This window comes from Aquarana catesbeiana, linkage group LG03, assembly GCF_042186555.1.
Source record: "Aquarana catesbeiana isolate 2022-GZ linkage group LG03, ASM4218655v1, whole genome shotgun sequence".
Lineage (NCBI taxonomy): Eukaryota > Metazoa > Chordata > Amphibia > Anura > Ranidae > Aquarana > Aquarana catesbeiana.
Window position 1 is genome coordinate 193017159 of NC_133326.1, and position 13611 is coordinate 193030769.

Below are 13611 nucleotides of genomic sequence, written 5' to 3' on the forward strand. Positions count from 1 at the left end.
ATGTAAAATGGTGAAGGTTAAGGGTAACCAGGGCATACTGTGAAGTTTTAATTGTATGTGTGGTAAAACCTACAGTATAATTGGTGGTGTTATTGCATTATTTCACCAAATAGCCATCTGGAATGGCTATTTGGTGAAATACCCTTACGAATAAGGTTTTTTTAAGGATCAAGAGATCAATTCTAAGTAACTAAAATAAAACTACAAAGATTTTATATACTTGTTTGTGTTAGAAAACTATAGTGGCACCTTCAAAATCCCATCAACAATTTTAATTCCCTTTTAGTATTCTCTAAAATCCATGCATTGTACCTCTTATTAGAAACATGTATATTTTTCTTATTCTCCTCAGCTGAATCAAGTGGCCATAATGCTGGGATCAGCAATATTTGGTGTCCGTATTGAAAGACTTTTCGGTCAGAAGAGAAAACACATAGAGAATATTTATTTTAACCCCATAAAGTTTAAAAAGGGAAAACTTTATTAGAAGAGGAAAGCCTGAAGATATAGAACGAAAAACTCCTGGCTTTTGACAAGGAAACTACGTAAAGATTTGCTAAAGATTGTTTTTTGTGGGAAGATTTGTAAAAACTTTTGTGAAGAAATAAAACATGATCTTGACCACATTTGCCTAGGTCTGAATGTGAGGTTGCGGACATCTTTGGAGGGGGCGTTTGGAGGGATGTTCAGTAGTACTGGTATGCTAGTAGGCCCTGGCCATTAGGGTGAAAATACCCCCCATGTAACATCTTGAGTCCATGTTGAACAGGAAGCCCTGTATTTCTATAGACCTCCCCCAGGGGACTCATTTATATCGTAGCTATACTGCTTAATGAAGGCTCGCTAGACTGGGGGACAGTAGGTGGACACGGCGAGTTGTTCAGTGGTTCAGTGTCAACAGGGCGCCCTGTCTATTAGGCAATAGACACCCCCCGCTGCAATTTCCGGAGTCCGTGTTAACTGGGGAGTAAACTGCCTGGCGGCACCTTTATCGGAGACACTGTGTCACTGAGCAGGGGGCATATTGTGTGTGGCCCCACTTGGTGTAAATAGCGGAATATACTGAGGAAATAACATCTAATACATTTAGTACTTGCATCCAGGTTCCTTTTCTCCTCTGCACTCCGCCTTTAAATAAGTGCGGGGTGTGTGCTTAGGCACAAGGTTAAGAAACGCACAATGCAGAACCTGCGATCTGCTAAAGACAAAGACCCGCAACTCTCAGCAGCAGCGTCAGCAGCTGCAAAGTTAGAGCAATATGCTCATGCCTCAGCTGTAACCCCTCCAAAGAAGGGGGCACAACTGAAAACACACCAGGGGGGGTCCCCGATTGGAAAAGCCAGGGTCAGCAACAAGCTATGCCAATAGGTGGGTCTCAGGCGACCCATTCATCCAAAACCCATAATCCAAAAGGATCAGGGTCAAATGATCAAAACATAAATACGGAGACTAGTACTGACGCAACCTTGCCCTCAGAGAAAGAACCAACACTTACGGATGTATTTATGGCAGTAGGGGTGTGTAACACCTCGTTTAAGGAACTCTGCGACCAGATGAGGGGAGTAAAAGTGGACCTGTTATTGGTCAGGCAAGACCTTCAGAAAACCGCGGAGAGAACAACAGCCCTGGAAGAAAGAGTAGGCCTGCTGGAGGACGATTTACATCCTCTGATCAAAGAAATGAAACTATTGAAGGAGCAGTTATCCAGACAAGCTTCCAAATTAGATGAAATGGAGAACAGGAGCCGAAGGGATAATGTGAGATTGGTGGGACTCCCGGAAAAAAGCGAGGGTTCTGACCAGCCTGAATTTATTGAAAACTGGCTGGTGGATTTATTTGGGAGAGAATAATTTTCTGCTTCTTTTTCGGTTATAAGGGCCCATAGGGTGCCCTTCAGAGCTCCTCCAGCAGGGGGATTTCCCAGACCTCTGCTCATAAGGTTTCTTAACTATAGAGACAAAGTGATGCTGCTTCGAAAGACTAGAGAGGCAGGGACTGTTTTTTTCAAGGAGGCCAGAGTTTCTTTTTATGCCAACTTTTTACCGGACTTGCAGAAAAGAAGGGCAGAGTTCATCCAATCAAAACGCACCTTACAAAAACTCAATCTTCCTTATGCCCTTCTGTACCCGGCAAAACTATGTGTATCAGCTTTGGGGGGAACTCTGTTTTTTGATTCCCCTCTTGGGGTGGAGAAGTGGCTGGAGGAGAATAGAGAAAAATTTATAAATCCAGTATAAGAGATATAGATGGCTTAGGAAACTTTTTTTGTTATGTGGGTGGGGGGTGGGGGGAGGAGGGTTACACAGGCATTGGAGAGGAGAAGTGAATGGGGAAGGAGTATGGGATGAAGCGGATGGTAGTAGCTGGAGTTAGATGGGTATTGTTCATGGTTAACCCCCAGGGGGTTCACCTAGGTAGGTGGTGGGAGGGGGGGTGGTGGGGGGAGGGGAGGGGGGTGGTGGGGGGAGGGGGAATGGGAGCGGTAGTTTGCTTGAAAAAATCAACACAGATAATCTACACACATGTGGAAAACACCTGGGCTGTAACCAGGGATTCAAATTTAGATATACACCTAGACACAATGACAGGAAACTGGCTCCTAAAAGTATCTACACACATGTTTAAAGTTCACAATTTTATTAAGTTGGAATTATTACGGTTTTTTGGTTTTTATATGTGGTACGCAAGGTGCAAAACACACTTAATAGTAACTAAGTTAAGTTCTTGCAGTAAGTTTTGTATGGGCTATTTCCTGTTCCTCCACTATATCTTTTTAAATAATGTCGGATGCAGGCTGAAATGGTGAAAGTCGGTTCCTGGAATGTTAGAGGACTAGGGACCCCTCTTAAAAAGCTGGCAGTGCTCTCTGTGTTGGAGAATTATGGGGTAGACCTGGTTTGCCTGCAGGAAACTCACCTCACCAGGGATACAATACAATCTTTACAGATGCATAAATTTCAACACCAATACCATGCGGTTCACTCTTCTTATAGTAGAGGGGTGAGTATCTTGGTGAGAACTGGGGTTAAATTTTCCTGCAGGCAAACCAGGATCGATGAAATGGGTCCATGGATTTTTTTTATTTTGCTCTATTAATAGTGTCATGTATGTACTGGCAAACATATATACCCCCCCTTTTAATTTAGATGTCATGCTTAAGTTGAATGATTTCCTGATAGATAAAAAGGAAGTCCCTATCATAGTAATGGGAGACTTCAATGAGGTTCTAGACAGAAAGTTGGACCGCTTCCCGATGAGAACCTTTTTGGAGTATACCGCTAAGAGCCGTCTGGGTCAGTTCATGGACGAAGTGGGGCTGGTGGACCTATGGCGGGTGCGGAACCTGGGGGTGCTTCAATATTCATGTAGCTCAGCGTCACACTCAACCCTCTCGAGGATAGATATGGCCCTGGGGAATGATAGAACACTCCAGCTAATAGGTAAGATTATGTATGGGCCAAGAGGGGACTCAGACCATTCTCCCATAGTAGTCTCACTGAAGGTAGGGAGACATAGCCCACGGAAGGAATGGAGAATAAGTCCGCATTGGTTTGAGGTAATTAGGAAGGAGAATGGAATTCTACCTGCATTGAGGGAGTTTGTAGGTCTCAACCAGGGAACAGTGACATCTGATGTTCTTTGGGATGCTTGCAAAGCATTCCTTAGGGGGGTTTTAATACAGCAGATGGCCAAATTTAATAAAGAAGAGAGGCGGGAGGTGGAGAACTCATTAAGGGATGCAATGGAGGCTGAAAACAACAACCCCTGAAAAGGAAAAGATTTGGCAAGAGAAACAACAGGGGTACAAACAGATTACTATGCAGAAGGCTGAGACCAGGCGGCTCCTCCAGAGCCAGGTATCTTTGGTGGAGGGCGAGAGAGTGGGAAGAGTGTTAGCTCAGTTGGTGAAATCCAATAAGGCCCCATCAACGGTCCTCGCTATCAGAGCGCAAAATGGAGAGATCCTCTCGAGCTCCCCAAAAATAGTGCAAACTTTCAGAGACTACTATAAAAAGTTGTACACTTCTCAGAAAAAAAGTAAAGAGATAGTGATGGAGGATTTCTTGGGGAAGCTATCAATCCCGATCCTATCGCAGGAGGAAAGGGATTGGTTGGAATCCCCAATAACAACTACAGAATTACAAAAAGCAATTAAAAGCATGGCGTGTCTTAAATCGCCTGGCCCAGATGGAATACCAATCGAGGCCTATAGGCACCTTGGGGAGGTGCTTGTCCCTGAACTACTGAAGGCTCTGGGCGATGCGTATGAGGGGGGCGTCAATCAATGCTAGAAGCAACAATCATAGTCCTGCAGAAAGAGGGGAAAGATCCTCTCGACATGGCTGCTTATAGGCCAATTTCCCTAATATGTACAGATGCTAAAATCCTGGCCAAGGTCCTGGCTGCCAGATTGAGCAGGGTCATACATGAATTAATACATGAGGACCAGGCGGGATTTATGGCCAATAGATCTACAAGCCTAAACATTAGAAGGGCCTTCTTGAACCTACAGTCTCCTATGGAAAATGAGAGCTCAAGAGCCTTGTTGACTTTAGATATTTCTAAAGCTTTCGATAGTGTGGAGTGGGATTACATGTGGTATGTGTTGGGTAAGTTTGGTTTCGGTCCATCCTTTATTGGATAGATTAAGATGCTTTATAACAGTCCTAAGGCAAGAGTAAAAATGAACAATGAGTTTTCAGAATGGTTTGTGTTAGAGAGGGGGACAAGACAGGGGTGCCCATTGTCCCCTTTGCTTTTTGCTTTGGTAATGGAGCCCCTGGCTATGTCCATTAGAATGAGCCATGAGATAAAGGGGTTCCAGAGGGGGTCGATTGAGGAAAGAATTGCGCTATACGCAGACGACATTTTGTTATTTTTAGACGATAGTAAGAGTTCAGTGGCAGGCGCAATGAGAATAGTGGAGGAATTTGGCAGTTTTTCCAGTTTGGAAATAAACTGGGAGAAATCTGAGCTTCTACCGCTAGACCCCTTAGGAGCACCAACTGTACCTGGACTACCCCAGGTGGCAATCGTGGAAGCACTGAAGTACTTAGGAATTGTCCTAACGAAGGACCCCAAACAATATACTAGTAAGAATTTAGTACCCCTTCTGGCCAAATTTAAACAAAAGATAAGTATTTGGAGACGCCTCCCCTTATCAGTAGCAGGAAGATGCAGCTTGTTTAAAAATGATTTGGATGCCTCAACTGCTGTACGTTCTGCACAACTCCCCAGTTTGGATCAGTAAGAGCTGGTTTAGGAAAATAGAGACTCTATTTAGAGACTTGATATGGAAAGGTGGGCAGGCTAGGCTATGGCTGCAAGTTCTTCAGCTTCCCACTAAAGAGGGGGGGTTTGCTCTTCCCCACCCGGAGCGTTATTTCCTCGCATCTCAACTACAGCACTTAATGGGCTGTGGAACCCCAGAGGGTGGCACTCCGAATGGCAGGTCAATTCTGTTAAGTGCTTGGCATAATACGCTTATCGAGGCATTGGAGGCAGATATGTTTTACCATGAATTCCCAACAATTAGGTTGCTAATTAAGCTTTGGAAATATGTTAAGAAATTAATGGGGTATGAGGGTTTTACAGATTACACCCCTATCTGGAATAATCGGAATTTACAGGAAATTCTAAAAATCGGAAAGAGTAGAGGGTGGGAGACTGGTGGTATTAAAAAGCTAAGACCGCTCTACTCAGGTAATACTCTTAAAGAATTCCCCGAGCTGGTTAGGGAATTTAAGATCCCTCAGAGCTCCCTGTTCCTCTACAGGCAGATAGAACATGCTCTCAGGGCCCAATTAGGTGATCAGCCCCCGGGTTGGGTGGAAATGCCCTTTAGTTTGTCAGCTGCTACAAGTAGTACCCACTAGGGGGCTAATAACTAAAATCTATGATCAACTAAGCAACTCAGAGAATAGAATGGGGATGCTTCAGAAGGTAAGAGCTAAATGGGAGGAGGAACTGGGGGTAATTTCTAAGGAACAATGGAGGAGAATATTTGAAATGGCGCCTCTGGTGTCAGTATCCCCCTCGCAGAAGATTTCTCATTTGATGCTGCTTAATAGGGCCTATTATACTCCAAAACGGCTTTTTAGGTTTGGTAGAAGGCCTAATGATAGTTGCCCTAGGTGCCAGGAGTCTGGGGATCTCATTCATCTACTTTGGAGATGTCCCAAGCTATTCCGATACTGGGAGGGAGTAGCTAGTATTCTGGGAGATATCTACTGCGCGTCAGTAAAGAGGGAGGCGGTGGAATGTATCTTGGGTTATAGAAGGGTAAGGGGGGGAGGAGGTGTATTACCCAGGCAATCCTGAGAGGTTTATTTCAGGCTAGAAAAATGATAATGCTAAGGTGGCAATCAAAGGACCCCCCAACAGTGAACGATTGGATAGATACACTTGATGCCTCTATTGGCAGGGAGAGATTGGAGTACATTAAAAGGGGGAATTCTCAGGAATTCGACAAAATGTGGAAGCCATGGATGGATAAGGTGGCCTGCTTAAGGGGAAAGCTTGGAGTGTAAGGGACCAGGTTAATAGCCCAGATATACATGCACTAGAGAAATACAGAATCGGTTGGTTACACGAAGAAATTTAGGGTTGTTGTGGTTTGATTTAGGTAGGTAATAATAGAAAACACTAAATTTTGTGTTTGGGTAGGATCTCGCATAGAAAAGGGTATGGGAATGGAGGGGGGGTGGGAGTAGGGGAATAGGAAGGGGTGGGGGGTTATTATAAAATATTTAATAGTTCACTATTGGCCCTAATAGGGGGCTATGGGTGTGGGGACCCCATTAGCCCAGCTTCTTATAGGCGGTCTTCTCCTACTTCACTTTTATGGGTTTTTTTCTTTTTGTATTTATTTCTTTATCATTTGCCTCCTCTCTACGCAGGGCTGCCTATGCTAATGCCACCCTGGGTATCCCGGGGTGGGAGGAATAGGATTTATATAACATGTTTAGCTCATGTGGGGCTATTTAAGCAGCCGAGAATAAGGAGGTCAAGAACTCCTTTAGGAGAGTATTTAATAAAGTCGTATATAACTGTTTGTCCTATATTTGATAAAAGTAAGAAAAAAGAAAAGAAAACCACAATGATGTGAATCTAAGTTGGCGACAATAAATGATTATTACGCTGATTAGGCCAGGTGGTGGCGCTTGCTGAGGTGGTCAAAAAAAAAAAAAAGTTTTTACCTACAGGTAAACTTACAGAAAGCCCTACCCATAGATATGGTTAATATCGCCAAAATGTGTGCCATTTAGAAGATATTCAACTTGGCTCTAGCTGATGACATCACTGCACATGAAATGATCTTTTGAATGCTGAAAGCATTTAATTCCTATAAATAGTTTGTTCCTTTTTAGTTATATTGGACCCTGGCCATGTAGAAGAATGATGAAAGTTTAATTCTCCTTGTCCAATGCCAAAATAAACTTTTTTTGAACATAAATACCTGGAGATGACTTCGGTGTTGATGAATCTATATCCTCTGCAAAGAAATAAATTATTCTGCTATTAAATGACACAAAAGGGTTGATTTGTTAACAATAATTCACAATGCCATACATCATCTCAACCTGCATGTTCATTCGTTCTGTGTCAATTTGAGAAATGCTCATTTTCTTAAATTTATTTTCTCTTCTCAATGAATGTTCTTTTATTATGGGAGTAGTAAAATACCACATCATGGCCACTAGTTGTAGCTGAGGAAATACAGAAAATACACATGGCCTTTTTAACAGGAGAAACAATGTAACAATTGTAGGGAATACTAGAAGAAATTAGCAAATAAATGTTACCAATAGTGCTAATTCCCCTTAGTATTCTCTAAAATCCATGCATTGAACCTCGTGTTAGAAACATGCATATTTTTCTTATTCTCCTCAGCTGAATCAAGTGGCCATAATGTCGGGATCAGCAATAATTGGTGAACTTTTCGTTCAGAATAGAAAACACATAGAAAACATTTGTTTTAACCCCATGAAAAAAAGGTGTTTAAAAAGGGAAAACTTTATTAGAAGAAAAAGGCCTGAAGATATAGAACAAAAAATTGGCTTTTGACAAGGAAACTACGCACAGATTTGCTAAAGATTGTTTTTTGTGGGAAGATTTGTAAAAACTTTTGTGAAGAAATAAAACATGATCTTGACCACATTTGCCCTAGGTCTGAATGTGTCCTACCCATAGATATGGTTAAGATCTCCGAAATGTGTGCCATTTAGGAGATATTCAAATTGGCTCTAGCTGATGACATCACTGCACATGAAATGATCTTTTGAATGCTGAAAGCATTTAATTCCTATAAATAGTTTGTTCCATTTTAGTTATATTGGACCCTGGCCATGTAGAAGAATGATGAAAGTTTAATTCTCCTTGTCCAATGCCAAAATAAACTTTTTTACACATAAATAAATACCCTCTGGTGACTTCGATGTTGATGATGTATCTATATCATCTGCAAAGAAATAAATTATTCTGCTATTAAATGACATAAAAGGGTTGATTTGTTAACAAAAATTCACAATGTCATACATCATCTCAATCTGCAGGTTCATTCTTTCTGTGTCAATTTGATTTGATTGTAGCCGTATTAATGCAATTGTGACAGAGAAAATTGAGTACTGTCCGTGATACTTTTTTTATTTGCACTAACATACAATTTTTCAGGACAAGCTTTCGGGGTATGTCCCCTTCTTCAAGGTCCAAGCAGTACTGATTCACAAATTTTTAAGCAGAATTCTGCTTAAAAATTTGTGAATCAGTACTGCTTGGACCTTGAAGAAGGGGACATACCCCGAAAGCTTGTCCTGAAAAATTGTATGTTAGTGCAAATAAAAAAAGTATCACGGACAGTACTCAATTTTTTCTGTGTCAATTTGAGAAATGCTCATTTTCTTAAGTTTATTTTCTCTTCTCAATGAATGTTCTTTTATTATGGCAGTAGTAAAATACCACATCATGGCCACTAGTTGTAGCTGAGGAAATACAGAAAATACACATGGCCTTTTTAACAAGAGAAACAATGTAACAATTGTAGGGAATAATAGAAGAAATTAGCAAATAAATGTTACCAATAGTGCTAATTCTCTTTAGTATTCTCTAAAATCCATGCATTGAACCTCTTATTAGAAACATGCATATTTTTCTTATTCTCCTCAGCTGAATCAAGTGGCCATAATGCTGGGATCAGCAATAATTGGTGTCCGTATTGAAAGACTTTTCGTTCAGAATAGAAAACACATAGAGAACATTTATTTTAACCCCATAAAGTTTAAAAAGGGAAAACTTTATTAGAAGAAGAAAGCCTGAAGATATAGGACAAAAAACTGGCTTTTGACAAGGAAACTACGCACAGATTTGCGAAAGATTGTTTTTTGTGGGAAGATTTGTAAAAACTTTTGTGAAGAAATAAAACATGATCTTGACCACATTTGCCCTAGGTCTGAATGTGTCCTACCCATAGATATCTTTAAGATCTCCGAAATGTGTGCCATTTAGAAGATATTCAAATTGGCTCTAGCTGATGACATCACTGCACATGAAATGATCTTTTCAATGCAGAAAGCATTTAATTCCTATAAATAGTTTGTTCCATTTTAGTTATATTGGACCCTGGCCATGTAGAAGAATGATGAAAGTTTAATTCTCCTTGTCCAATGCCAAAATAAACTTTTTTTGCACATAAATAAATACCCTCTGGTGACTGCGATGTTGATGATGTATCTATATCATCTGCAAAGAAATAAATTATTCTGCTATTAAATGACATAAAAGGGTTGATTTGGTAACAAAAATTCACAATGCCATACATTATCTCAATCTGCAGGTTCATTCTTTCTGTGTCAATTTGAGAAATGCTAATTTTCTTAAGTTTATTTTCTCTTCTCAATGAATGTTCTTTTATTATGGCAGTAGTAAAATACCACATCATGGCCACTAGTTGTAGCTGAGGAAATACAGAAAATACACATGGCCTTTTTAACAAGAGAAACAATGTAACAATTGTAGGGAATACTAGAAGAAATTAGCAAATAAATGTTACCAATAGTGCTAATTCCCTTTTAGTATTCTCTAAAATCCATGCATTGTACCTCTTATTAGAAACATGTATATTTTTCTTATTCTCCTCAGCTGAATCAAGTGGCCATAATGCTGGGATCAGCAATAATTGGTATCCGTATTGAAAGACTTTTCGTTCAGAAAAGAAAACACATAGAGAACATTTATTTTAACCCCATAAAGTTTAAAAAGGGAAAACTTTATTAGAAGAGGAAAGCCTGAAGATATAGAACGAAAAACTCCTGGCTTTTGACAAGGAAACTACGTAAAGATTTGCTAAAGATTGTTTTTTGTGGGAAGATTTGTAAAAACTTTTGTGAAGAAATAAAACATGATCTTGACCACATTTGCCCTAGGTCTGAATGTGTTTTGGACATGTTGTGGTAGTTGTGTTCCTTTGTTTGAAAAGTGGAAAAAATTGCTTTGTTATCAAATGTCATAAAAGGTTCCAATTTTCAAAAACAACAAAAAATAAGAATAAGCTTTATTGGAAGAACAAGAAAGCAAGAAGTTACAACAACCAAACCTACTTTTGACAATGGATCTTTGGAGTTGAGTTTTTCTGAAAATTTTATATTTCTGGTACGTCTGAGTAAAACTTTACTATTAAGATTTTGGCACATGCACTTCTAAGTCTAAATGTGGTTTAGGGCTAAAGAAAACTTGTGTGTTGTGAAAGCCTCTGCATTATGTTGCAAATGATACAACATTGCTGATCGAACTTTTAATGTAAACGCTATTACTATGCCATGTAGCTGTAAGGACTCGCCCATTTGATAAGCTTGCAAGATAACTGTTCTTTATATTTTAAAGGTCAATAGCAATGCATGTAAAATGGTGAAGGTTAAGGGTAACCAGGGCATACTGTAAAGTTTTAATTGTATGTGTGGTAAAACCTACAGTATAATTGGTGGTGTTATTGCATTATTTCACCAAATAGCCATCTGGAATGGCTATTTGGTGAAATAACCTTACGAAAAGGTTTTTTTAAGGATCAAGAGATCAATTCTAAGTAACTAAAATAAAACTACAAAGATTTTATATACTTGTTTGTGTTAGAAAACTATAGTGGCACCTTCAAAATCCCATCAACAATGTTGTATTTTTTGTAGTTTGATATAGTCTAGGGGATGTTGTGCATCATTGTGCAGTTTAACCATGATTGTAAATTGGTAAATTCGGAATTATGTTAAAGTGCTAGTAAATTCATATTTGAAGTTTTTACCTACAGGTAAACTTACAGAAAGTGCTACCCATAGATATGGTTAATATCTCCGAAATGTGTGCCATTTAGAAGATATTCAAATTGGCTCTAGCGCATGACATCACTGCACATGAAATGATCTTTTGAATGCTGAAAGCATTTAATTCCTATAAATAGTTTGTTCCATTTTAGTTATATTGGACCCTGGCCATGTAGAAGAATGATGAAAGTTTAATTCTCCTTGTCCAATGCCAAAATAAACTTTTTTTGCACATAAATAAATACCCTCTGGTGACTTCGATGTTGATGATGTAGCTATATCATCTGCAAAGAAATAAATTATTCTGCTATTAAATGACATAAAAGGGTTGATTTGTTAACAAAAATTCACAATGCCATACATCATCTCAATCTGCAGGTTCATTCTTTCTGTGTCAATTTGAGAAATGCTCATTTTCTTAAGTTTATTTTCTCTTCTCAATGAATGTTCTTTTATTATGGCAGTAGTAAAATACCACATCATGGCCACTAGTTGTAGCTGAGGAAATACAGAAAATACACATGGCCTTTTTAACAAGAGAAACAATGTAACAATTGTAGGGAATACTAGAAGAAATTAGCAAATAAATGTTACCAATAGTGCTAATTCCCTTTAGTATTCTCTAAAATCCATGCATTGAACCTCTTATTAGAAACATGCATTTTTTTCTTATTCTCCTCAGCTGAATCAAGTGGCCATAATGCTGGGATCAGCAATAATTGGTGTCCGTATTGAAAGACTTTTCGTTCAGAATAGAAAACACATAGAGAACATTTATTTTAACCCCATAAAGTTTAAAAAGGGAAAACTTTATTAGAAGAAGAAAGCCTGAAGATATAGGACAAAAAACTGGCTTTTGACAAGGAAACTACGCACAGATTTGCGAAAGATTGTTTTTTGTGGGAAGATTTGTAAAAACTTTTGTGAAGAAATAAAACATGATCTTGACCACATTTGCCCTAGGTCTGAATGTGTCCTACCCATAGATATCTTTAAGATCTCCGAAATGTGTGCCATTTAGAAGATATTCAAATTGGCTCTAGCTGATGACATCACTGCACATGAAATGATCTTTTCAATGCAGAAAGCATTTAATTCCTATAAATAGTTTGTTCCATTTTAGTTATATTGGACCCTGGCCATGTAGAAGAATGATGAAAGTTTAATTCTCCTTGTCCAATGCCAAAATAAACTTTTTTTGCACATAAATAAATACCCTCTGGTGACTTCGATGTTGATGATGTAGCTATATCATCTGCAAAGAAATAAATTATTCTGCTATTAAATGACATAAAAGGGTTGATTTGTTAACAAAAATTCACAATGCCATACATCATCTCAATCTGCAGGTTCATTCTTTCTGTGTCAATTTGAGAAATGCTCATTTTCTTAAGTTTATTTTCTCTTCTCAATGAATGTTCTTTTATTATGGCAGTAGTAAAATACCACATCATGGCCACTAGTTGTAGCTGAGGAAATACAGAAAATACACATGGCCTTTTTAACAAGAGAAACAATGTAACAATTGTAGGGAATACTAGAAGAAATTAGCAAATAAATGTTACCAATAGTGCTAATTCCCTTTAGTATTCTCTAAAATCCATGCATTGAACCTCTTATTAGAAACATGCATTTTTTTCTTATTCTCCTCAGCTGAATCAAGTGGCCATAATGCTGGGATCAGCAATAATTGGTGTCCGTATTGAAAGACTTTTCGTTCAGAATAGAAAACACATAGAGAACATTTATTTTAACCCCATAAAGTTTAAAAAGGGAAAACTTTATTAGAAGAAGAAAGCCTGAAGATATAGGACAAAAAACTGGCTTTTGACAAGGAAACTACGCACAGATTTGCGAAAGATTGTTTTTTGTGGGAAGATTTGTAAAAACTTTTGTGAAGAAATAAAACATGATCTTGACCACATTTGCCCTAGGTCTGAATGTGTCCTACCCATAGATATCTTTAAGATCTCCGAAATGTGTGCCATTTAGAAGATATTCAAATTGGCTCTAGCTGATGACATCACTGCACATGAAATGATCTTTTCAATGCAGAAAGCATTTAATTCCTATAAATAGTTTGTTCCATTTTAGTTATATTGGACCCTGGCCATGTAGAAGAATGATGAAAGTTTAATTCTCCTTGTCCAATGCCAAAATAAACTTTTTTTGCACATAAATAAATACCCTCTGGTGACTGCGATGTTGATGATGTATCTATATCATCTGCAAAGAAATAAATTATTCTGCTATTAAATGACATAAAAGGGTTGATTTGGTAACAAAAATTCACAATGCCATA

At 38.8% G+C, this 13611-nt stretch overlaps 1 protein-coding gene across 2 annotated transcripts in view; it reads right to left on the reverse strand.

The window, feature by feature from the left end:
- Positions 1–8513, reverse strand: part of LOC141131890 (integumentary mucin B.1-like) — a 118643-nt gene extending 110130 nt beyond the window's left edge. For both annotated transcript variants that reach the window (XM_073619680.1, XM_073619679.1), the window contains exons 1-2: positions 8423–8513; positions 7460–7495 (exon numbers count right to left, since the gene is read on the reverse strand). In XM_073619680.1, the coding sequence (XP_073475781.1) occupies positions 7460–7495; positions 8423–8498 (112 nt within the window). In that variant the 5' untranslated portion in view covers positions 8499–8513. The remainder of the gene's footprint in view (positions 1–7459; positions 7496–8422) is intronic.
- Between the last annotated feature and the right edge of the window lie 5098 nt (positions 8514–13611).